At 37.8% G+C, this 27156-nt stretch overlaps 1 protein-coding gene across 1 annotated transcript; it reads right to left on the reverse strand.

The window, feature by feature from the left end:
• Positions 1-231: 231 nt before the first annotated feature.
• Positions 232-25523, reverse strand: LOC118812735 (intestinal mucin-like protein). The gene is made up of 19 exons (XM_036577842.1): positions 25293-25523; positions 21583-21773; positions 18668-18812; positions 18248-18489; positions 16489-16672; positions 15974-16178; positions 11055-11230; positions 10898-10967; positions 10672-10793; positions 10440-10471; positions 9082-9241; positions 8092-8196; positions 7915-7955; positions 7455-7577; positions 6219-6317; positions 5982-6110; positions 5809-5848; positions 2298-2415; positions 232-403 (listed from the first exon to the last, which is right to left on the reverse strand). Exons 1-19 carry the CDS (start codon positions 25318-25320, stop codon positions 232-234), a joined length of 2382 nt encoding a protein of 793 aa, XP_036433735.1. The 5' UTR covers positions 25321-25523.
• Between the last annotated feature and the right edge of the window lie 1633 nt (positions 25524-27156).

The following is a 27156-nucleotide window of genomic DNA, read 5'->3' on the forward strand; positions in this document are numbered from 1 at the left end:
ATTTCATAAGAAGACAATATTGAAAGAAATGGAATATATGACCATCACGACCAATAGAGTAAACAAAAAAAAAACAGGACCCTGTTGCCTAAGAATAGAAGAAATGAATTAATTACATCATTTGATGCGTTACTTGGATTCAATTCAACAAAGTTTCAGTTGTAATTTTGTAAGTTAGTGGGAAGTCTATAGAAATTAGTTGGTGAAAAATTGGAGAACTGAAATTTTTAATCACTGCATTTTTTGGCACTCTGTCACATGGCAGCCACACTCTTCAACATAAGTGTAGGTGTGATTGAACTGGCGCTGGTCAGGACAGTTCATCTTCACCTGCTTGCTGCTGGTATGCAGCTCCTGACAGCAGGAGCACCGGTGCACCATGCTGTTAGCTGCCATCGAGTATCTGCACAAACAAGACAGACACAGCCATCAGAACAGGAACAGAAATGCTGTATTGTACAGAAGCACAATAGACCATTGAAGTTGTGTTGTCATGCTCTTATGCCCATATAAGGAAGTCTGGGTCTAAAAGGAATATCTCTGAGAAAAACAGAGTTTTTGAAAATTGTCTCTGTCACATCCTGTGATAATCAAAAACGTTCCAAAGCCAATATGTTTTGTCTTATGAACCAAAAAGGGTTCTTCTATTGTAACAAGCCTGACATTCTTCAGATTGATGGAGAAACCAGGGGTTCCTCTACCGCTTCGATGTCAAGCTTGTAACAATAGAAGAACCATTTTTGGTGCTATATTGAACCCTTTTCAAAAAAGTATGTTCAGCATGTACAGCATGTTCTCCATCAATCTGAGGAACCATTTTACAATGCAAAGAACCCTTTAATCATGGGAAGGGTTCTTTGAGTGTTCATTGTTCTATACTATTTTCTTTACTAAAGAACACAAAGAGGTAAAAAAGAAAGGTAACAATTCGTCAGAACATCACCACAGCCCACCTTTCATGTAGCTTAGTGACACTGATTGCGCAGTAGCTTTAGCTTCCATGTAGCAATATTAATATGAAGACTCTTTCACAACCTCATAATTCAGAGGATCCAGTGATATTCGGGGAAAAAAAGTGTACACAGGGCAAAACATATCGGGTTCTGAATGTTTTTATTTAACATGGTGCGATAGACGCAATTTTCTAAAAGCCCATTCTTTCTGGCCATAGAGAAATTGAGCTTGGACCCAGACTTTCTAACATAGCATAACATGGACTACAGAATGACGTACGACTACCATGGTCTATCTTGAACTACCTAGCAGGCATTAAAGGGCTCATATCATGGACAAATGAATTTTCCTCACCTATTTTAAATAAAACCGTTTATGTTAGTATGTAAACATATAGTTTTAAATCATACCATTCTCTACCCAGTCCGTACAGTCTATGTATGACAACTTCCAAACCTGTTTGGAATTCAGTGTTTTGATGTCAGTCAGCACATTTTTAGCTGAATTTTAGCCCCACCCATTCACACTTTAGTTATAAAGAGTATTTCAATCAGGACTGCTTTTTGAATAAGACAAATTACAGGGCAGCCAATCAGAACTCAGACCATATACATAATCAGTCTTAAAGGCACAGTAACACAAACAGCCTGTTTAATTCTAAGGGATGGAGAGAGGTTGGAAAATGGTCATGTAAAAATGAGTGATGACTGTTTTTGATACTGTTTTGGTTGTAAGTGGACCTCAATGGAAAAAAACCAAAACCACAAGAATATATACAATAATACAAGAATAAATAAAATGGGTTCTTTAAAGAACAGCAATTCAGCAAAAAATAAAATGTACACAATTTCCCACTTACCCCATATATAGTCAATCAGGTAAGGTATGTTTGGAGTCCAAATTTCTTTAGAACTGGAGCTATGAGGCTATTGTTACTAACAAACACTAGAACTGAATAGTCACCCAAATAGCCCAACATGTTTCTGCAAAAACACATCCCCAAAACTTCCCTCAACCTGCTCAAACTGCATGCATGTATTGATTAAGATCCTCACAGAGTGGTCAATGTGTTTGAGAGCACAGTATGACTTCGTGTGTCATTTCAGACACTAAGGCTGGTATTCACAAAGCAGGAATGATATTGGATCAGATTGACAGTTATTGTCACAAATACTGTTTGTAGATCAGCACTCCTGAGGTGGCTTGTGAATTCAGGCATGTCTCAGCCAATAGTCTCCCTTTCCTGCTTTACAGTTTTACCTGTTCCTATACCTCCATTTCAAGTGTGTGTGTGTGTGTGTGTGTGTGTGTGTATGTATATATTTCCAAGTGAACACACTCACATTGAGCTGGTGTCACAGGCGCCGGAGCAGGAGGTTATCTCCACAGAACCTACAGATGTGCAGTTATTGACCACCAGGTAGGTGTTGTTCTTCTGAACACGGCAGCTCTGAATCTCACCTGAGAGAAGAAACGCAGGTGTATTATAGTCAAAAGTACTTAAAGGTGCCAGCATAAAATAATACAACATAATAAAAGCAAGACACTTTCACACATACTTAATGCTTCCAAAGTAGTTTAATAAAGCAATAAACCACAAGAAGCCATGAATTTACAGTTAAGGGGTGTTGTTAGGTGTTGTGTGCATCACAAAAAAAAAAAAAAATCTGCAAGACCTCAAGTGCTTTACTGCTTTATGGCAACAAACTACAATATGGTAAAATACACCAAAATAAATAATTACATTTTTAATTTGGCAATAATTTAATTTTAATAATAAATTTAATAATAAATTTAACCTTCTATCAAGCAATGGAGTGTTTTAACATAAGACAATAGTTGTCAAGCAACAAAACAGCCAAAGATTACCCTGAATTTTATTAACATAATAATAATAATAATAGCAATGTTTTTATTAATTTGGCACATTGATACATTGTTTCACAATGGCTTCAGAACTATCTGTTTCATAAATTCAATGTTTAGACCACACAGTCTTTGTCAGGAGTATCCCTGATGAAGCCTTATGAAGACTGTCTGGGCACAAATGAACTCGTACTTTACTAAAGGGTAACCAAATGCACTGCAGAATACTTCAGTTTAGTTGTTTGGACACCCCTGGTCAAATTATGTTTTGTTTATTGTTGAAGTCCCATATGTCAAACACAAGGCCTGTGGGCCAGATCAGATCTAGCCTGCAAAATTATTCAGATTTTCTATTAATATTAGCCCATTTCACAATGTGTTACACTACAATTCCCAGCATGCCCTGCAAAGTAATATGCACTCACACACTCCCCCAACAACAGTCTATGGGAGAGCGGTTACACCCCAGTTCTACCACACCAGTCATATTACCAAATGCACTAGCTGCAGTTCAGCTGCAGTTCAACCAATATCAACACTTGACTCAACAACTCAGAAACTGATCCCAGAAATTAAATGAACTGGCAGCAAAGAAAAGATGCCAGGTGTGTAGATCAAGCACACAGTTACCTTTAAAAGACCTACCTCCTGGGGACATTAAATGTATTTTATATATAAAAATCTGCAGGCCAGAGAATGTGTATGTTTCTATTCATTTTAAGTAGCGTTTTGTTATAGCCTTTCAAGGTTCACAAAAAGTGTCTATATTTTGCTGTTAACATTTTAGTGTATGCTAAATAAACAATGGTCATTTCAGGTTATAGCAAAACATTGTTTAAAGATGAAAAAAAACAGCCTTTTCTGGCCCACAGATTTTTTGAGAATTTTTAATATGGCAGTCCAGTTCTAAATGAGAATAAGTCAACACATCCTCTGCAGCAGGGTTTCTCAACCTGTGGGCTGTGAAGCATCCTCTTGTGTTTTCAGCAGGAGGCAGTACTTTGTACTGGGCCAATAACATCACTTTAAGTAATAAAAAAAATTAACTTTATTTAAAAATCTAAAAGTCAGACGTTTTCAAATTATAACCAATTACAGAGATGTACAAATAAAAATGTTTCAGTAGCAGGCTTAACTAAACTTAATTAAACGTCTTCAGTTTGGGACAATGTAGACGCAGGCGTGCGCCAGAGAAGTTCCTCAGGTTGCTTTCATTTACCTTGTTTGGTGAGGACCTTCAGTTCACTGCTGGAAGCGCGTTTCGTGATCAAACGAGGGAATTCATTAATAGAGCTGGCTTTCCTTCTTTTCTAGATGCACTTTCTTGGAGTCGTACAGTCAGTATAATCTACCTGTTTTAACTTCAGACTCTTTACAGACTCTTATTTGATGAGTGTTAAACTCAAATGAATCAGCCAGTGGCAAAGAAGCAGATATCAAGTAAGATTTATTATTATTGTTGATTGTAACGACACTAATCCAAAGGCCCACTGAGTGGACTGTGGTGTGGCTATTCAAACTGTGGTTTGGCTAGACCAAACAATTACTCTTGTGGCAGTCGTGGGCTGGAGGTTAGGGAACCAGCCTTGTGACTGGAAGGTCACCGGTTTGATCCCCTGAGCCAACAGGACATGACTGAAGTGCCCTTGAGCAAGGCACCTAACGCTCAACTGCTCCCTGGGCAGCATGGATAGGGCTGCCCACCACTCCGGGCAGGTGTGCTCAATGCCCCCAAGTGTGTCTGCGTTCACCGGCATGTTTGTGGGTGTTTCACTGCACAGATGGGTTAAATGCAGAGGTGAATTTCCCCGTTGTGGGATTAATAAAGGGTAACTTTTTTTATTATTATTTTTTTTTATTTTGGCAGACTCTGCCATGATGTTCATGCTGGGAAAACCGAGCTACTTCTTAAAGCAAGCTAAAGAGTCATAGTTGTTGATGTGTGATGTGGGTGTTTTACTGCACAGATGGGTTAAATGCAGAGGTCTAATTCCCCTGTGTGCAAACACAGTTGGTCAGTGGTTCTAAATTCTGAGCCAGTGGAGTATTTTCAGTGAAAACACAATGAACTACAGCTCCAAATCACACTGCAAATTTTCCTTGTACATTTCTGTTCCCTCACTCTTTTTTATATCACTGCAACCACAAGTATTTATTTATTTATTTATTTATGTTTACATGTTATAGTTTTTAACATTAACTGTAATTTTGGTTTCTGCGATTGAACCGGTCTGATCCTTTTCATGCCCTTATTCTCAGGTTTTCAGTTTCAGCATTTAAAAAAAGAAAAAGAAAATTGCATTGAAAAAAGTTGATTTTAGTTTTCCGGTGGGCCACTATGCTTTGAATGTACGAACAGGTGGGCTTTGGGTGGAAAATTTTGAGAACCCCTGCTCTACGGAGAACACACTTCTGCAAATTCTAATGCATAATTACTGTTTACATGCTGAATTTTACTTATTGGGAAAAAATAAAACAAAATGTGGCCTGTGCAAAAGTTATGAAACATTTAATATTTAAAGTTTTATTTTTTTTCAACATGTTAGATGCAAATACATTTATACTGTGCACTATAATACACAGGAAAACGTCATATTTATCTGTAGAGGATATGAACTTATTTTCACTCAGAAAACAAAACATGTAATTTGACCAGGGGTGTGAAACTTTTGCATATAACTGCATATTCAGATACACACAAACATTAAAGAAAGAAAATTGTATATGTTCTGTTCTAATACTACAAAATGTCTGTATTCCCAACAGAAGGAGAAATGTGATTATGTATTATTCTGACATTATACTGTGTTAATAACATTCAGGAAATGACTGATTAGGGTTAGGATTATATATACTATGGACAGTTGGATATTGATATTAGTTAACACCATTATTTGCACCTTTTTGATAAACAATTTTGTTTAAAAAACCTGGTTAGTAATCAGTGAAAGATAGAGAAATGGAGACAAAGAAAGTTTATCATCTTACAAGTTTTGCAACATCCGTCTGGTGTGGTTGTCACGGTGCCCTTGAGAAAAACAGTGCAAACATTGTAATTATTGACTGCTATGCATTTCTATTAGTATTCCTTATAATTGTGGAAAATCAGATTACCCCTGAGTAAATGGCTTCTGAATAACAAATTAGATGGATAAACTCACGTTTATGCATTTTTCTGGGTTAAATGCTGGGCACGAAGAGATGATCACCACCAACTCAAATGCGTCATTGACTTTAGTGCAATTATATTTCACACACTTCTCATTTGGAGGGGTAAAGGTCTTTCCAACCTGAAACAGTATGAGAGACAGAAAGACAGGAATGATGATGCTGCAATAATGAATGGGCCATAAATGACTTATTGAATTTAATGTAAAATCTCATTCTGCTGACCGTACCTCAATCGTGTGTACTGTGCTGTTTGGATCTGTATAAACACAACGCTGCTGTTTACATTGTCCACAGCATTTTTTTGGGTCACGTTCATAGATAAAGCCCTACATAAAACAAAAATGCAACAATTTAAATAAAACACATTTAGTAGAATGTTAGTGTAATTATTTTCTGCACACCAGAAGCTGTTTAGGACACTATACATAAATATTTGAATTTCATGAAAGCTGAATCTAAAGCAAAATAATAAATGCATTTTTCCTGTGGTGAGTTTGTAGAAAAATGGTCCATTCTAGAGAAACGGGCAAGTTTGATTTCTAAATTATTAGTGATTGAAACCAGGGGTCATTGCACAGCAAAGATAGCTGTTTTTGTTTATGTTAAAAAATATACTATGTAATGTTGATATTCCTAAAATGGGAATACATTTTCTTTAGGTACTGTTTTCTGTTTGTACTATCACCCTGTGTGTATTTCATGGAAGTAACCAGAAAATACTAGTTTACAAAACAAATACTGGTCTGGATCTTAGCATAAACCCGTTGTAAAATAGTAAACTTGTAACAATAGTCTTTCGGTGTTTTTCAACTGTTTAATGCTTTAAAGTGCTTTTGTTACTGCCATTGTGCACAGTTCTGATTAGCAGGCTTAGTGCTTGAATCTTGAATCTTGTAACGTCCAGGTTTGATCCTCAGGGTTCAACACGTCACCTTACTAAATGGTAATGGAACCCTTAGTCACAGTTACCACCAGCGATAACAACACCATAATCTGAACATAAACTTAAGTCGATATTTATTATTCCTCAAATGTTACTCATTGAAGCAGAAATTCTGGAAAAAAGTTCAGATTCTTTCAACTGATACTACATTTGTTAATTTTATTATGATTTGAGTTTGACGGAATGTTACTGTACTTACATTCTTGTTTTGTGGAAAGAAAAAACACAGTTTACGTTTTATATTGTGTTTGTCTTTTGTTAATAAGTAGTCAGAAGTACAAATTAAAACCTGTTGATACAGAATGTAAATCAAATGTAAATGTAATCCCTTTTTCCCCATTTGAATGTAAAAATACTATTAACAATCACATCAGCAGTCATTCCTGGCTATACTGCTGTATCAATATTACTGTTATTCAGTAAGTTCTATTGCCTCGGTTAAAGCTTCACTTATAAAACAGATACAGTAAACCAAATGTTCTGGTGACTCTGAACTGACTACACAGGTTAGACCCGTTACCTGAGAACAGGTCGTGTTACAGATCACAGGAGAGCAGTTTGGAGTTAGCAGTCCAGTCTTGGGGTCCACGGTGGAACCACAGCTGCAGTCCTTACAGATGTCTACTGGGATTTTAACTCCAGGCTATAAATGGATATGACACAGTCAGCTATCAGTGATACAGTTTTGTAAGTCTCTTTACTGCATGACTGCACCGCCAATCTGGAGAGATGAAGATTCTCTGCAAAGCACACAATTTTGCTTAACTGCTCATCACATGTCAATGAGGAATCCAATCCATATGTTACTGAATTCATAAAGGAAAGACGATGACCCTTACCACACAGTTTGCACAGTCCAAGAGAAGACAAGAGGACACAGAGGACTACATTACCCAAGAAGCTTATCTCATGCTTATTCTGTACAAATGTTACCATGTCAGTATGCAAAGTTAGAACAACAGACAAAACATAAATCTTACCCAATATTCTGTGCCATTAAATACACAGACTGGCTTGGGTCCTGATAAAACAAACAGGCAGGTTGAAAATAATTGCAAATATACTTTAGCAAATGTCTTTAAAGATTAAATGTCCTAATTAAGTGCTCAGCTAAGGCTGTAGGTGATTAAAGCAGAACCTGTGAGACTGTGACTTACTACAAGAGAAAGTGGGGCAACAATCATCCACAGTCTTGTTTTGTACCAACTCAAATCCAGTTTCACATTTTACTGGGGCACTGGGGCACCGAGCAGGATCACACTCTGTTAGTGAGAGAGGGAGAGGGAGAGAGAGCATGCATAATCTTTATTAGTATAAGTAACACTTTACTTGGATAGCACCCTGTAAGTGCTTAAAATGCATTTAACTTATATTCAACAAATTATCCGTTATCTATTATCTATACATCTATTATTATCTATTCAAGTCACCCTTAATTTTCTCTAACCCTAACCCCAACTGAAAATTTAAACCTAACCCTAATCCTAATACTATTCACTTACACTTAGTCTGAGTTTATATGTAATGTTGATGATGGTTGAATAATTTAAACATCTATAGATCATCTGTTGGAGGCTATGCAAAAAAAGTGGGACCATATTTATAATTTATTTCAAAATATGAATATTGAACTTCCTTGGTAACAGCATATAGGCCAATATGTATCCTTCTCCATGTATTTATGAATTCTGCGTTTTGCCTGATAATTTACAGATGGAGTCAAATGTTTAAAACTCAAATAAACACCAGATGTTATTACTACTCATCATTTTGATGTAGATCTAATACAGGAATACTAGTTACTAACTACACAAATGTAAAAACATTAAAGTATAGTGAAATTATGTATTATTTTAGAGAAAGACTAATTTCTAAACATTTGTTTAGATATTAGAAGAAGAAAAAATCAAGTAATATTTTTTTCCTGTTTTGATAGATTTTCCCTATATTACGACAGCAGGTTCACAGCTTGATGCTGGTGACATGGCTAATCCTGACAATGGGAAAGGTACACACCATAAACTTTTTAAGGGCAATCATGTATGCATATTAAGGTATATAGTGTGTTCTTAGTATTTTTATTTTAATTTATTTAACATCAAAACTAGTTTTCACTCTTTTTAATTAAAAAATAAGTCATCACTCACCACAAGTTGGACAGCAATGGTTGCTGGTTGCTGCCTTCATTGCATAGCCAGTTTTGTTACATGGTCCTACGGCTGGACACTGGACACGTTTACACAATGGACCCATGGTCTCTGCACTGCATTCACAATCTTCACAGTTCATACTCCATTTGTCTCCCGGCTGCAGGAGAAACATGCGATGAGCGTATACAAAACATTCTGTTTAATTACTGTGTTTCTAATTTACAAGGCGTGAATTCAAGCAAAATGTGATGTAACTTGAAATGAGTTTGCAATTCTGTTCATGTAGTGAAACACTGAAGCTAGGAACAGGTTATTTTCCCTGTATTGTTTACCTTAAACAAAGTAAAATGAAAATTATTCTCCCACATCTCTGTGTCCCTGAGTATTATTTGTATATCCAGTACAGAACAGATGTGTCGTTGATATAACAGAAAGCAAGTCACCATTTCATCAACGTTTCTAAAATAGTGAATGCGTTTACATGCACTTAACAATCTGATCATAATCGCATTTCTGCAGTTCTCTGATTAGTCAAATGGTCATGTAAACAGCATACTCCAATGTCTTAGATCTGAGTAAGGTCTAGAAATCCAATTAGGAAAATCCAAAAAAGAGAGCTGGATATTAGCTCAGTAATCAGATTTCTCAGTGCATGTATACTCTGACTCTGAAAACAGACCGCGGTAGCGAATATAAGCAAGGAACATTCAATACAGCACCCACAAGATGGCAACAAAACACTTTTGGAGTGAAGCTGAAACCAACTACATGCCTGACAAAATGAAGGATTTACATATTCTTCATCTTCTAGATTATGTATGTTTATATTTTCAGGAACAGTGTCTCGCTGTTTTAAAACAAGCCATGGCATGAAGCATGAAGTACATTTATGTCCTGCCTTCTTCTGTGAGTTTGTTGGCCAGGTGCAAGGCAGAAATCCGATTACTGTCTGACTCATGTAGACCCAGGGGTTGGGCTGGGGGGGTGATTACCCATTTCATGTAAATATATTGATGGGATTACTGACAAAATCTGATTTTCTGCTCCTACACGGCAAAAATCTTATATATAAAACGTTCTAAAACATCCCACCAATATGCCAGTGAGGCCTATGCCACAGGCCAGCTCAGATTTCTTTACAGTGGTGGTAATAGGAACCAAGGATTGTGATGTCTATGAATTTGCAGCACATTTTATTATTTTGCAGAGCATTTGTAAACTGCATTACTTATGTCATTTTCATGAAAGTGTTGTCTACGTTTGCAGCTCCTTTTTTTATTTGCAGTTCATTGGGTCTTCTCAGCCACCATATTGAGCTTCACCAAAGAAAAATCCAAACTGTGTAGTTAACTCACCTTCCTAGGCAGTCCATCAGGACCTACACAACCTAAGACACAGAAGAAATACATTTATAGATACATTTATAGATAGTTATACAGGAAAATCTTGTTAAAAGCCCAGGATGAAGAGTTTATGTTCAGAGATCAGTCTAGAAACATAAAAGAGAAGAAGCTGCTTTTGTATTACAGCTTAAAGAACTGCATTGGTTATATTATGGATCAATTATGAGTCACAGTATTAACTTACCACAGAAGGGTGTACAAACGCCTGTAGCAGCGTTAAACAGAGTGGTGCCGTTAGGACAGAAGCATCCTTCCTTGAATCCTTGACACACCTGAGACTTACAATCTACAAACTTGTCATTGTACCTGGATTATGGGAAAAAAGAGAGTATGATGAACCATCAGCATCAAAATATGAACATTAAAATAATACTGTAGTGATTAACTGATTATTATAACTGCTCTATTACTTTGAATTGCAGGTTTCTTCCACAACGGGCCCACATGCCTGGTAGACTTTAGGACTGGGACACTTGTATTCTATAAAAAGAAATGAACACTAATGAACACAAGCATCTGTATTTTGTAAGCCAGTATTTAATGACAATTATATTTACTGCTCCTCACCACAAAGTCCATTAGTGGAATTCCTCCAGTCCACACATACAGACATCTGAGCACACAAGGCAGCATAGCTCTGCAGGCTGTAGCAGCCAGTGGCATTCTGCATGTTGCACACATCATATTTACATGCCTTATAGAAGTTTTCAGGAGGATAGAATGGGTGGCACTGTTCAAACACCCTAGAAGAGAAAAAAAAATCATGATACAGAACAAAAACAAATCTAGTTTGACTGTAGGAATTATAAAGGCTTTTAACCATTTCACAAATACTTTATAGACATATTATAATCAAGATTGGGAGGGTTGCTTTTACCCCTTAAATGGCCAGGGCTCACTAGTTGGCCAAAAGATTTATTACACACTTTTATAACCTAAGAACAACTTAGCCAGTTTGCACTTAAGTTCCTTTAGTAACTTAATAATAAGCCTTAGTATGTTATAAGCCTGGGATTTTTTTCGGGTAAAAAGTGTTAACGTGCTGCATTAAAGTAATGTAATCTGATTACTTTCTGTTACTTTTGGATCACTTATCTTTTTAAAAGTCACTAATCTTTATAATTAAATACAGAAAAGAGAAAAGTAAGACAACTGTAACTTAACACGATGAAAAAGGAAAACTATTTTTATGAAGCAAATGATAAAAAAGTAAAGTGACTTAATTGTCTTGTCCTTTGATTTGGCAAATACAGCTCAGGCAGGATTTGAACCAAGCATCTTCTGATTGGAAGGGGGATGTCTTCATGGTCAGCCACAAAAGGTCTGTGGCAGGACTGGTTTCTTTGAGACATTTTTACAGGAGCAAAAAGGAACCAAACACCATTTTAGGAACTAGTTCCCAACTTTCAGTAATTGTTTTTATTGAGTAATATAATTGAAAATGAATTCATAACACACTATTAGTTTGTAATTTTTGCACGTATGAGCTCCTGTTGTCTCTTATAATTAGACAATCATTGATGTATTTGTAGATTAGGAAAGAATAAGCCAGGTGGAAGCCTGGTGGAAAGCATGGCTTTCAGAAATGCTCTTGTGATGTGCCTCCCCCTCTGGTGGACAGAAAAAATATATATCACCTGATACCATGATCAAGATATGCTCAAATGAAATTAAAGGATTTCCTGTAAAATTAAGCAAAACACATATATCTGCAACACGTTAAGGCTCGTTAAGATGTATGATTTGAAACAATTGTCATGTCTTAATTTTAATCTTAGAGAGGAATAATTGCATTTTAGATTATTGGCAGTACGTTTAGTATTGTAAGAGCTTTTCTTTCAGAGTTTCCTCAGCTGATTATTGTCAATGTAAGTATTAATTTTGGTCACAATCAGGGCATAACTGACAGGATGTTGGTCCCTTGTGTCAGAATAGGCCAGGTCAAACTGATTGATTCATAACTTGCAATAATACTGTGCTTAAAAGGCAAGATTTTTAAAATAGTAATTGACCATGAAACTTCGTCAGTTGTTTTGAGACCAAGTTTGAGACAATGCAAATAACTTTTTAGGAATAAGTATGAAAAAATCAGTTTTCAAACTCTGATGATTGACAGATAAACAATAGAGGTTTTTAAAAAACTTGTATTTGCAAAATTGTCAGGCTCGGCGGAATACATAAAATTCAGAAACTTTCTTTGCCACAAGATAGATATTGCAAAGTCTATGACTGTATGTATGTATGAACTCATAATTTGCATTTAATGCTGAAGCTCTCTGGTGGCCGGAGTTTATCCTGCAATTCCTGATTCTGTGGCTATGGTAGGTTTGAATCAAATTTAAATATTTCCTGTGCAATTTTGGAACATACATATAATTGCAGATTTTTTGATGTTAATAAGATGTGTAGTTTGAAACCATAAATTTCTCTTTATTTCAATCACAGAAAGATATAATGACATTTTAATAAATAAGCACTATATGTACTGTATGTACTGTAGGGGCCTAAAGGGATCAATTTAAGTGAAACTTTGCATGCTTCCTCAGAACATGGTAATGTATAATTTTTTCCCAAGTTTTGTGACATTCAGATGAAGATGTATGAATTTATAGCCCCTTAAGTCACCAAAACCAGGCCGAACAGACTGACTGATGTCTCGTAGCCGAAGTAAAGATTTTTAAAATAATTATTTACCTACAGACTTCACAGATTGTTTTAAAACCAAATTTAAAACAATTTGATTAAAATTCGTAGACAAGTTGTGGCATGCGCCCGCCCCACGGGCAACGACGATGACGGCTGCGAGAGCCGGCAGGAAGGTGGGGCCGAACATCCAGCGGCGACGAGCCTCGGCGAGGACGCCAGGGAGAGAGCCGCGAGTGGGGAGGGGGCGGAGCGCAAAGCCCAGGCTCCCCCGAGTGACGCGAGTGATGGCGGGAGGAGGAAGACGATGACGGTGCCGGCAACGAGAGGCACCAGGGCAAAGAGCGAGTCCGTGTTATGCAGCGAGGCCGCTTCACTACATCTCACGTTCGACCTGGGCAGCTGAGCTGCAAGCTGGGTGCGGTGACGGGGAGGCGGAGCGGCGAGCTCTCGTTCCCTCTCAGCTCTGAGTGCCTTTTAAAAGAGCTGAGAGGGAACAGAGAGGGAGAGAGGGGTCCAGCTGGAGGCAGGGTTCAGGGCTGCAGCAGCCATTTCTTTAATTCAAACCAAACAAACAATACAAAACACCAAAACCTAGGCTGGCCACTTTTCAGTGGCTTCAGTCCGCTAGACTTTTCAGTCTTCTTCAAAATAAGCTTTTCAGCTCCTCAGTCTCTTGCTGCTGCTGCTCGTCCCTCTCTCCCTCTCTGTTCCCTTTCAGCTCTTTTAAAAGGCCCTCACGCATCCCCTGAGCCGAGAGGGAACGAGAACTCGCCGCTCCGCCTCCCCGTCACCGCCCCCAGCTGGCAGCTCAGCCGCCCGGGTCGAACGTGAGATGTAGTGAAGCGGCCTCGCTGCGTAACAGGGGGCGGGGTCCAGGCGGCGGAGCTCGGGACTCGCTCCTTGCCCTGGTGCCTCTCGTTGCCGGCACCGTCGTCGTCTTCCTCCTCCCGCCGTCACTCGCGTCACTCGGGGGAGCCTGGGCTTTGCGCTCCGCCCCCTCCCCACTCGCGGCTCTCTCCCTGGCGTCCTGGCCGAGGTTCGTCGCCGCTGGGTTTTGGGGGGGGGCGGGCGCATGCCACTCTAGTTCAAACAGCTCATTTTGCAGAGAAAATAAAAAGAATGTTAATAAAATTGTATATGATAAAATGCCAGTCTCAGTAAGGCATGATATGAAGTAATTTATTTTTATGTAAGATAAAATTTAAAGGACATTGTAATTTATATTGAATAGCGCCACCTCATGGCCAATTGAGGTCAAGATTTCAAGATTTAGGTTTAATGAGAATTGATCAAAGTAAGCCCGATCCGTAGCCACTTGTGTGAAATAAGCTAAACCTGTGGGGGGGTTGTTTCGACATGTGATCGACATGTGGCAGCCATACTGTTTACAAATGTCATGTTTTTAGATAAGTGTTTAGGGTTAGGATCTTGTACATAATTTGATATCAGTTTCATGGGGATAAGGTGAAAAAAGTAGGACAAGTGCACAAACATAAGGTTTTTCAAAAAATGTAAAATATCTCAAATTTTTCCGGGGGCCGTTTTTGATGAGTCAGGAAAGCAGCACCAAGAATTATGTCTGTAACCCTCTCAGTTTAAGAAGTACAGTCGAAATTTTAAAACTCTATGCTGTAGCAGCCCCTTTAGGCCAGTTGGTGTCATCTTGTGTGCTTGAGTAGCAGGAGGGTGTTGTACATAATACATAATGTTTTGTCCAAATTTTGTCACAACAAAAATTTAAGGAGGTATAGGAACATGCCAGGACAAACAGCTTGATTGAGGTCTTGTGGCCATTCTGTGCATTAAGGTCAAGATTTTGATAATTATACAGCAATTCAGCATACAAAGTTTCAGCTCAATTGACCAAGTGGTTACTGAGAAACAGTTTTTTGGATGGCCAAAGCAATTCTGATCTGTAGCAATTTCTGTGAATTGAACTAAATTCCATTTAATTGGCACATGGTCATACTGGTTACAGATATCAGTATTTAAAAATAATTCTTGACCTTCAGACTTCTGACTCCTAAATAATTTGAGACCAATATTGCGTAGATATTTTGAAAAACCTCAGACTAGTAGAAAAATGTAGATGACACATATTTTGCCAGTTCCAATGGAAAATGTGTGGGTGGAGCTAAATATAACAAGAGTAGCATTGATGTGGAATAAACCAAGAATTAAGTAGAAGCAAGAATTTTGAATGTAGGCCTCACAATTCAGGAGATATGGGCCAACATGTAAAATGTTGCTCTATAGCACCAGCATAAGGCCAATCGTGTTCATTTCACTTGCCTGAGTAGAGGGCAGGATTGTACACCTACCCTCCAAGCTTGGTGTTTGGATGACTTATGGTGTCTCCTCCCAAATCAATTTTAGGGCAGAAAAAGAATTAGAAGAAAGACCTAAGCAAAAACTGGCTGAATAAATGACGTGAACTGCTGCTTGTTTTTCAGATTTCTCTGCTGGCCGCAGCCCCACCTATTCCCAAAATAAATAACTTCCAATGTACACAGTTCATGTGACATGTTCATCATTCAAATGGGCAAAATTCAATAAACGACGAATGTTTGTGTTTATGTGATTTAAACGTAATCCTGCCAGTAATCATCCTATTTTTTATGTTTTCTGATTACTGTCTTTTTTTTACTGTGTACTTTTTAGTGAATAGATTTACCTTTTTTGTACTCTGATTACATAACACCATTACATGTATTTTGTTACCACCCAACCCTGATTGTAATCATAGTAGAAAACTGTCAGATTATTCATTAAATACATTCATCTGGACCTTTCACAATCTTGATCTGTATATGTGAATCATATAAAGCTGAATATCTTACTTGCTGAGGATGATTTTGCAGATAAGAGGGTCACATATTCCAGGTGTGGTTGTAATTGGGGTTGGGGTTGGGGTTGTGGGTGTGGGTGGAAGACAGGGTTGTGTGTAATTGTTTGTCACAGTCCAATTCTGTGCTGTCGTTTCACATGCCTGAATTTTACCACTACGTAGTCTGCAGTCATTATTTGTGATGTTGTCACAAACACCTTTCAAGACAATTCATTAAAAACAGTTAAGGAAAACTGCAATTCTGCTATCGAAATATATATGTGTAACAAAATTTTAATAGGAAGATACAAAAGAATGAAAAATAACCACAACCACATAAAATACCACAAGTACAAATAGCTGTAGATTAATAATGAAGTGTCACATCAAATCCCACCCAGCCCCCATAATAGTGTCACATCATGTCACATAAAATATCATTATTAATTACCGTTATATCACATAATCCAAATATGTGAAAAAGCACATACTGTACATAGCATGTTGCAGACCTGTAGCTACACTTACCACACTGTCCCTCAGTGTTGTTGTAGAATAAAGAAGATGGCAGGTTGATTACAAAATTCAGGCCTGCAAAGTCAATCTGAGCTTTTATAGCAGGGATGTCCACAGTCATCTGGATCCCAGTAGTGGTTATTCTGAAGTCTGAATTAGAGTAAGCTGGGATTGTCTGTACACCATTGACAAATACCTGGTACAAAAAAGAAGAATTTCAGGTTACATGGTTTTATTTTCTTACACACTGCAACCAAAGATTATTTGATTGAGGACCATAATGACTAACGAATTTTTCTCAAATTTGCAAATACATACAGCTAATTCAGAAATATATCATTACTGTCATGCAAAAACTTTCCATCTCCACTTTTATCACTTTTTGTGCCATTTGAAAACTCCAGTTATCCTTTGAATTGTGCCAAAATTTTGTGAACAAATCTACAGAAAGTCCAAAATTACTTGAAAAAAAAAATGTCATTTTCTACCAACATTTTCTAGCCTCCTCTTCCTTATTTGTTGCATGCTAGTTTTCATAGCTGTGCCTCTATTTTTGTGCCTGTTTTGACAATGACTCCTAGAAATGTCCACATATATAACTCTGTACATGCATATATACATATATAACTCTGCAAACTTCAGGTTGAACACATGCACAAAATTGAGGTTGTTCATTTCAAGTGTTTCTTTTTTTTTAAAGTTACAGCTATTTAGTGTTCCTCATAGTTACTATTGTGTGTGATGTTGATGCAGTTCAGATGCAAAGTATCAGATGTAGTCTTATATCCTTATTACCGTACAGAAGTAGGAACAAGTAAGAAATTTGTATGTAATGTAATTTTTCTGGGCAGTAAAGATTTATTTACTATTTCTTTCACAGTAGCATTAGAATAAACACAAATAAAGAAATATACAGTTAATTGTGATTTGATGTGTATGAGTGTTTTAATTTAACCATTCCAAACCTTTCTTAGAGGAAGGTTGGTATTTACGGTTAGCATCCAATACTTGTTTCAGCTTATAAATCCTTCATCAGGAAACATGAGATTAATTTTCATAGCTATGGTTATGAAGTGCAGTTTTACATTTCCATTCCCTCTGAAAATCAAAACTCTTCAAAAAAGTAAATCAATAAAAAAACTTGCTTTGTCTGAAGTAAGAAACTTGGGTGTAATTTTAGAGTCTGATCTTTGTTTTATCTTGCATGCAAATGCAGTCACTAAAATTGGCTGATCATAACAAAAACAAGAAGGAGAGTGCACATCATTCCTGTTTTACTTCTTTTTAAATCTGTAAATGGCCTAGCAACCACAGAATGTCTCTCTGTTTAAGATCAAGATGTGCCACCTGAAAAGTGCTCTATCAATACAGCTTATTATTATTATTGTTGTTGATATTATTATTAAATGGTACACATACAGTATAAATCCATTAATGTCTTGTCAACTTACACAAAATGTCTGGCTAATGTTTGTCCTGTGGTCAGATTCAGGTTGTTTATGAACTGGTTGTAGATGGTATGATGGCCTATTTGATGGCCTGTTACACCAACAAGGTTGATGTCCCTTAGGAGTGGTTACTCATTGTATGGTATAGTATATAAAGCAGTTCTCAAACCGGAACACCCAGGCAGTCCAAATTTTTCCTCCCTATATTTTGCAAGTAGGGTTGGAGCAAAAATGTGGCCTATAAGGGGGGCTTGAGGTCCAGTTTTAGAAACACTGAAAAGAACTCTCAGTAAGGTTGTCATCAGTTTGAGTGAGAAACTTACTTTGTTCACAGTTGGGTTTCTTGTCTGTATCAAGTCGATTTTATATGATTTATAGTATATGGTCAAACTCTCAGGACAAGCCAAGTTATGGACAGTATTGCAGAAATAGTTCTTGATGTGGACACTGAAGTTGTACTTCTTGATGATCTCCTGGACCAACACATATGTGCAGTTTCCTTGGAAAGCATAATACTGTCCATCAAAAGTCACATAATGTGGGTCTCCCCAACCCATGCATCTACCTGTAGTTTCAGAAAAAGAACAAAGTTACAATGCATTCAAAGTGCAACTTGCTTTTCCTTACACAGTCTATATTCAGTATTTTTACTTACTTTATATTTGTAAAGTATTCATATTTTTGAGATTTCACAATATCTACTTAATGTTCAGTATTTTAGTGAAAGATGAGAAGAGACTCACATGGACATTCATAACACCCATTCTCAAGCTTCACAGGAAGCATTTTATTTGCACAAACTGGGGGAGTTGGACTATTGGGGATTTCTGTGATTAAACCATTTACACACTTCCTAATCAAACAGTTCTCAGTCCAGGTTTCTCCATTCTGTTATGGAGGATAAAAAAAAAACAAAGTAAACAAATACAGTTGTCTTATCAATTATAATTCTATGACTAAAAATTACAATTACTGTCCTGATTATTGAATGCTATTTTTTGTCAGGCACATCTCAGTGCATTGACTGTTTGACTACAACCCCATTTCAAAGAAGGTGGGATGCTGTGCAAAATGTAAATAAAAACTGAATGCAATGATGTGCAAATCAATAAACCCTATATTTAATTGAAAATGTTACAACATGTCAAAATATACAACATATACAAATAAAATATACAAATAGACAACGTATCAAATGTTGAAACTGAGAACTTTATTGTTTTTTGAAAAATGTATGCCCATTTTGAATTTGTTGCTGGCAACACATTTCAAAAAAGGTGGGACAGGAGCATGTTTACCACTGTGTTTCATCACCTCTTCTTTTAACAACACTCTGTAAGCATTTGAGAACTGAGGAGACCAACTGCTGTTTTGATAGTGAAATGTTTTCCCATTCTTGCTTAATATTGGATTTCAGCCGCTCAACAGTTCGGGGCCTTATTTGTCATATTTTTTGTTTCATAATGCACCAAATGTTTTGCATGGGTGACAGATCTGGATTGCAGGTAGGCTAGTTTAGCACCTGGACTTTTTACAGAGCCATGCTGTTGTAATATGTGCAGAATGTGGTTTGCATTGTCTTGCTGAAATAAGCAAGGCTTTCCCTGAAAGAGATGTCATCTGGATGGCAGCATATGTTGCTCCAAATCATGTATGTCACTCAGCATTAATGGTGCCTTCACAGATGTGTAAGTCACCATGCCCACCATGCACTAATGCACCCCATACCATGAAGAATACTGGCTTTCTGTACGCTGATAACAATCTGGATGGTCCCTCTCCTTTTAAGCCCGAATGACATGGCGTCCATGATTTCCAAAGGTATTTAAAAGTTTGATTCGTCAACAGGACAAAAAACAGGACACTTTTCCACTTCATCTCAGTCCATGTTAAATAAGCTCTGGTCAGGGGAGACAGTGGCACTTCTGGATCCTGCTTATACCTGAAGATCATGGCCAGCCAATATTGGTTTTTGGCCTTGTACCTTGCACACAGAGATTTCTCAGAATTCTCTGAATCTTTGAATGATATTATGTAGTATAGACGATAAAATCCCCAAGTTATTCGCTGTTTTACATTGAGAAACACTATTCTTGAATTGTTGCAGTATATGCCCACAAAGTCTTACAGAGTGTGGTGAACCCCTCCCCATCTTCTGAAAGACTCAGCCTCTCAGGGATGCTCTTTTTTATGCCTAATCATGTTACTGACCTGTTTCCAATTAACCTAATTAGTTGTACGATGTTCTACCTGGTGTTTTTTTAGCACTGCCAGTCTTTTGTTGTCGCTGTTTCAACTTTTCTGAAATGTGTTGCTGGCATCAAATTCAAAATGGGCATTTAATTAAAAAAAAAAAAGTGCAATCTCTCAGTTTCAACATTTGATATATTATCGTTGTACTACTTTCAATTAAATATAGGGTTTAAATGATTTGCAAATCATTGCATTTTCTTTGTATTTACATTTTGCACTGCGTCCGAACTTTTGTGGAAATAAGGTTGTACTATTTTAAATGAAAATATATAAAAAAAACTAGATAGCTTATCTTTGCAATTTCATTTATTTCACATGATGTAACCTAAAGATATCTAATCAAAATGTGATTGGACAGATTATCAACTACCACATGTTTGACTTGTCCAGGAGTTGTATATTTTTAATGCACAAACCCACAACTGATTGGCGAACTGGGATACACAGGAGACATCTTGGATCTCGTTTCATACTGCACGCTGTCTGACTGAAAGAATGTCTAAATTTAAATACAGTTGTACAGATTTTCTAAGTGAAAATAAGTTCCTCTACACATCCTCTACAGGAAACAAAATTATAATTATTTGTTTGCTAAATTTAAAAGTGCCACAATCTATGCACAGGCCAAATTTTAAAGACCCCTGTCCTCAAAATGTTTTTTTTTAAGGTTAACTCCTCTGGGTGGTTTGTTATGGTTATACAGACTCATTTTTGTGTGAAATGTGTTAGCATAGCTTAGAGTTCAGATTTTTCTATTGACAAAATCTGAACAAAAGCTATTTATCTACCTAATAAACTGTCAAATGTGCCATCTAGTAGCAGGTAGCATTCTACTGCAGTAGCTTAGCATGATACAGCTTCACATTTAGATAGAAATAGCTAAGGGATCTCTCCTATTGCTTAGGACTGAAGAGAAGCTGATGCGAAGACCTAATGTGTTTGATTAACTTTCAGGATAACTACAAAGTGACAGAAGAATCAACCAATCATGTTTTCGTTTAAAATGAGTGGGACCAATTTTGAGAGAAAAAACTTCACTCTAGGCCTTTTTGAAGTCCCAGATACGTCTCTGACTGTGAAGCAGCATCCTAATCAATAAGTTGTTAGAAACTGAAAACAGCAGCGGCAGCTAAATACCAGAGCTCACTACTGAGTCACTGTGAAATTGTTTCAAGATAAACTACATGCTAATATTTATGTCACAACCTTAAAGTAAAATATTGAATGTCTTTTAGAGGCTTCAGATGTCTGTGTTTAATCTACAACAGTCAAAATGTTCATGAAAACTATTGTTAGCTTAACTCTAACAAAGCACTACAATTCCATAGAGCTATTAGAAATTATCATTATTATAGAAGAGTTTTGACATTTATGGTCCAAATTCTCTAATGAATTCCTGAATTACCTTTCTTGGTGGATTGAGGTCTGTGCAATCATGAGCAGTTGTTGAAGGCCTTGTAGTAGTAGTAGGTTTTGTTGTAGAAGGGGGAGCAGTAGAAGGGCAAGGTTGTGCATCCTTGTGAATTTTGCACACGGCATCACAATAAGCAGTGAAACACCACCCTGTTCCATCTGTTTCATTATAGATAAAAGACTCTAGATATAGAATTGGATAAAAATTAAATAATTAATCACTCATATGTGCTAGAGCTATGTGAGCAGATCATGACAAAAATAAAAAGATTTCCATTTTCTTGTCTCTCATATAATTATAGATACAATACTTAATATATGATGTAAGTGTACAAGTCTGTGTCCTTCTAGCACCTAAAATCTTAAGAACTTTGAAATGGACCTTTTTATTTATTTATTTTAGTTAATTCATCATCCATCCATCATCTAAACCGCTTATCCTTCTGGGTCACGGTGGGGTGCTGGAGCCTATCCCAGCTGTCATTGGGCGGAAGGCAGGATACACCCTGGACAGGTCGCCAGTCCATCGCAGGGCAGACAGACAGACATACACATTCACACACTCACTCACACCTAGGGGCAATTCAGCATGTCCAATCAGCCTAACTGCATGTCTTTGGACTGTGGGAGGAAACCGGAGTACCCGGAGGAAACCCACGCAGACACGGGGAGAACAGGCAAACTCCACACAGAAATGACCCTGGTCACCCAGCCGGGAATCGAACCCAGGTCATTTTTGCTGTGAGGCGACAGCGCTACCCACTGCGCCACCGTGCCGCCTTAATTCATCATGTGATTTAAAATGTAAAATTCTTGTTTTTAAATAATTTTCCATCAAAATCAAAGACTTTTGCCTACCTCTAAAACATTTTCTATTTTTTAGCGAAATAGATGAGATAAAATAATATTAACCAATAATTTAATGTTGTGTTTTATATTCCTCCTCCTAGCCTAGCAACAGCAACATGGTTAAGAAGTGCTTAAGAAGATCTGGTGGCTCAAAACTTTACATTTTGTAGAGGGTGAGATATTTGATAACTCAAGGTTGTGTTTGAGGCATTTCATCCTGGGCTGTTTGAAATTTTGTGTAGCGGAAATGGGATTCACAGTTACTACTTCGGCTAATACATTTTTGCAATTCATTTTTTTTAAACAAACAGTATTTGAATATGCCAGTAAGAAGATACTTTGTATTAGTGCCAAGCTAATGGTACACTTTCCCACACTGGGTTTAATAGTACTTAGAGCAGCTCAAGTGTAAACACATTTTGTACTTGTCAATTTTTCAGTGAATCTCTATTAATATTAACATTAAAAATTCATTAATTCCTAACTTTCAATATTATTGCATGAATCTCTTAATTATCTGCCAACTCCATGCACGTTTTGCATGCAAATTTTCATTATAAAATCAAATACTAACAGATATAATCAAGTAATTTTCACTCAGAAACATGTCCTGGATACACACCTGCAAAACCTCGATTTTTGTTAGAATATTAAGACCTGATTTAATAAAGGTTTGAGACCAGTGCTGCATGAGTTGCTAAGATTATCAAAGACAGAAGCTTGTTGATTGGGTGAAGCAGCTAAACGATGAGCTTTCACTGAATTTGTATTTTAACATACTACAGGGAGTTTCACTCGAAAGAGGCCCCGAATATTCTGTTGTAACTCCCGAAGCAAAAAAATACGCTACATACCTTGACGCGCCGCTCAATACTGTACACCACCATCCTGATGAGAAGTCGAGAAGTCGAGTGACCGAGTGAAGGGGTACCGGGCTATGCACCCGGAAGTTGCAAACGGAGGTTAAACTTTGCAACGGCTGTCCGGCGCCTACCTCACCGCTCCGACGCAGGGGCACCCGGCTTGTTCGAAGCTCCATACATTGAGGAGCACATATTCGGAATATTCGGGGCGTCTTTCGAGTGAATCTCTCTGTACCACATAGCCTGTTTATTTTTAGGGACCCAATAGAATTTTGATTTTAAGACATTCAGGGGGTCAAAGATCTTAAGGGGTCCTGGGCTGTCCGTTTTGGGGGTTTGCCTAACGAATATGCAATCTTTGAGAGTGAAAAATATATGAAGGTGCTGATGCAAAGAGCTGAATTTAGCACGCAAAGTTTCAAAGTAATTTTGAGGAAAGCATGTGTGTGAATTAATAGCAGTGAGGGTACCAAACGCATGTGTTTCGCACCATGGCTGTCTCTGTATTTTTAATGCCTAGTCTAATACGTTTAGCGTTTTAATTTAAAATGATCATTTATATACATAGTTGCTAAGCTTCAGATCAGTGATTATACTAGCTTGCTCACTGATAAAACGTGATTAAAAAAGTCAGGCTTGTGAAACAGGTAAATGGAAACTCCTAAGAAATTAGAACCATTGTAAGCTTTTTAAACAGAAACAAATATTGTCCCTTTTCATAAATGAGATGTGTCATAGGCTATTCATGTACTGTAAGTAAATTTCATCAAATCATTTATTTGATCAGCACACTAACAAATAATTTCCAAAGTTTTATTACATTCAGTTTTTTGTTATTTTTGACTTTCTTTTTTGTCCATCAGTTGTTCTTTAGTTTTACCCACTCTGCTGACTTAAAAACTTCAATAAACACTTCTTTGAAATCCAAACTCGTTATCACTACTGAGAACAGCCCATGTAAAAGCCTCTTTTAAATACTGTTTTCACCTGTTCTTCCACCTGTCATCCAGAAGAAGAAAGGTGATAGAAGATGAGCAATAGTGTTTTTAAAACTCTTCTTTTATGTATTAAATCTTTAGAGGAAGACAGTGAGTGATATAATTCTCACTGTTCATACAATTTCATGTGAGTTATAACCGTTTTTGAGCACCAAGCAGGCCAGAACTAACTAACTGTCTGGTGCTAGTCTTTATGTGCTTGTGGACTGCGTGCTTACAAACTGTAGCTCACGTGCGTGGACTGGCTTTTTTCTGCAGAAGCAAGGTCAGACAGTCCCCACAGCGGCCGTGTGGGTCTTCTGCTGAAGATTTTCTTGTTCACCATTGCGCTGCTCAGCCAAGAAAAAGAAAGGGCCTCGAGTGCTCCTCTCCTCCGGCGCCACTAAACTGTAAGTTGTTTCTTTCTGAACTTAAAGAAGGGCCTAGTTGTTTAGCCACACCACCCTCGAGCATTGCACAGGCCTGCAAAATTTTGTTGTTTTTGGTGTGCGTAAAAGAGAGAGAGTGTGTGTGTGTGTAGGCCCATGCTGGGCTTTGCTGTTACTCAGTTTGGTTATGTATAATGCAAATAGCTTATGAGCTTTGACTGCTTTTATTCTTCACTTCTGGAATAGAGCAACTTTCGGTCATTTCAAGTTATAGACAGCACTAAGAAGGCTTTAGACCACAGCTTGTATTTGTTATTTGGGGTGTTTTTCTTGTCTTTGTAATAATTTTATTGTTTTTCTCAAACACCTGCTTGTTCTTTTTTATTTTTTAATTCACTGCACTTTCTCTAATTGACCTCAGCCTGAAGCAAGGGGGGGGGGTAAAGCCACAATAATTTCACTTTATTAATGTATCTGGTTTAGTCATTTATTTATGACAATTTCTAGTTTCATTTTGATGTTAAATAAACCTTATACCTTTGTTCTAATATTACAAACCTGTACCTCATTCTCTAAATTTTAAACCTCTTTTTGGAGCTTAGAGGGTAGGAGTGCTACACTTGCCTGGGAGAAAACTGTTGTGTCTAAACATGCAGACACATTGTGTAGTAGTGTTGAATTCACTGGATCCTGAAGAAGGTGATGTGGTTACTACAGGCTTTGTCCGTACAAATAATGTTTCTCCGGTTGTAGTTGATGTGCTCGCTGAAACAGGGGTAGTTGAGGGGGTTAATGTAGTGTTTATCTTTGTTGTTTTTGGCGTTGAGGGGGTTAAAGGGGTGGTGATCTTTGTTGTTTTGGGTGTTGAGGGAGTTAATGGAGTGGTTGTTTTTGTTGTTTTTGGCGTTGAGGGGGTTAATGGGGTAGTTATCTTTGTTGTTTTTGGTGTTGAGGGGGTTAATGGGGTGGTTAACTTTGTCGTTTTCAGCGTTGAGGGGGTTAATGGGGTAGTTATCTTTGTTGTTTTCGGGGTTGAGGGGGTTAATAGGGTGGTTAGTTTTGTTTTCGGGGTTGAGGGGGTGAATAGAGTGGTTATTTTTGTTGTTTTCAGTGTTGAGGGGGTTAATGGGGTGGTGATCTTTGTTGTTTTGGGTGTTGAGGGGGTTAATGGGGTGGTGATCTTCGTGGTTTTGGGTGTTGAGGGGGTTAATGGGGTGGTTATTTTTGTTGTTTTCGGCGTTGAGGGGGTTAATGGGGTGGTTATTTTTGTAGATTTTGGTGATGAGGGGGTTAATGGGGTGGTTATTTTTGTTGTTTTTGGTGTTGAGGGGGTTAATGGGGTGGTTAGTTTGGTTGTTTTGGGTGTTGAGGGGGTTAATGGGGTGGTTAGTTTTGTTGTTTTTGGTGTTGAGGGGGTTACTAGGGTGGTTAACTTTGTTGTTTTCGGCGTTGAGGGGGTTAAAGGGGTAGTTATCTTTGTTGTTTTTGGTGTTGAGGGGGTTAAAGGGGTGGTTATCTTTGTTGTTTTCGGCGTTGAGGGGGTTAATGGAGTGGTTATTTTTGTTGTTTTTGGCGTTGAGGGGGTTAATGGGGTGGTTATCTTTGTGGTTTTGGGTGTTGAGGGGGTTAATGGAGTGGTTATCTTTGTTGTTTTTGGCGTTGAGGGGGTTAATGGGGTGGTGAGTTTTGTTGTTTTTGGTGTTGAGGGGGTTAATGGAGTGGTGAGTTTTGTTGTTTTTGGTGTTGAGGGGGTTAATGGAGTGGTGAGTTTTGTTGTTTTTGGTGTTGAGGGGGTTAATGGAGTGGTGAGTTTTGTTGTTTTTGGCGTTGAGGGGGTTAATGGGGTAGTTATTTTTGTTGTTTTTGGTGTTGAGGGGGTTAATGGGGTAGTTAACTTTGTCGTTTTCGGCGTTGAGGGGGTTAAAGGGGTAGTTATCTTTGTTGTTTTTGGTGTTGAGGGGGTTAAAGGGGTGGTCATCTTTGTTGTTTTTGGCGTTGAGGGGGTTAACGGGGTGGTTATTTTGGTTGTTTTCGGTGTTGAGGGGGTAAATGGAGTGGTTATCTTTGTTGTTTTTGGTGTTGAGGGGGTTAATGGAGTGGTTAGTTTGGTTGTTTTTGGTGTTGAGGGGGTAAATGGAGTGGTTATTTTGGTTGTTTTTGGTGTTGAGGGGGTAAAAGGAGTGGTTATTTTTGTTGTTTTTGGCGTTGAGGGGGTTAATGGAGTGGTTATCTTTGTTGTTTTTGGCGTTGAGGGGGTTAATGGGGTGGTGAGTTTTGTTGTTTTTGGTGTTGAGGGGGTTAATGGAGTGGTCAGTTTTGTTGTTTTTGGCGTTGAGGGGGTTAATGGGGTGGTTATTTTTGTTGTTTTTGGTGTTGAGGGGGTTAATGGGGTAGTTAACTTTGTCGTTTTGGGCGTTGAGGGGGTTAAAGGGGTAGTTATCTTTGTTGTTTTTGGCGTTGAGGGGGTTAAAGGGGTGGTTATCTTTGT

This window comes from Colossoma macropomum, unplaced genomic scaffold (genome assembly GCF_904425465.1).
Source record: "Colossoma macropomum unplaced genomic scaffold, Colossoma_macropomum, whole genome shotgun sequence".
Classification (NCBI taxonomy): Eukaryota; Metazoa; Chordata; class Actinopteri; order Characiformes; family Serrasalmidae; genus Colossoma; species Colossoma macropomum.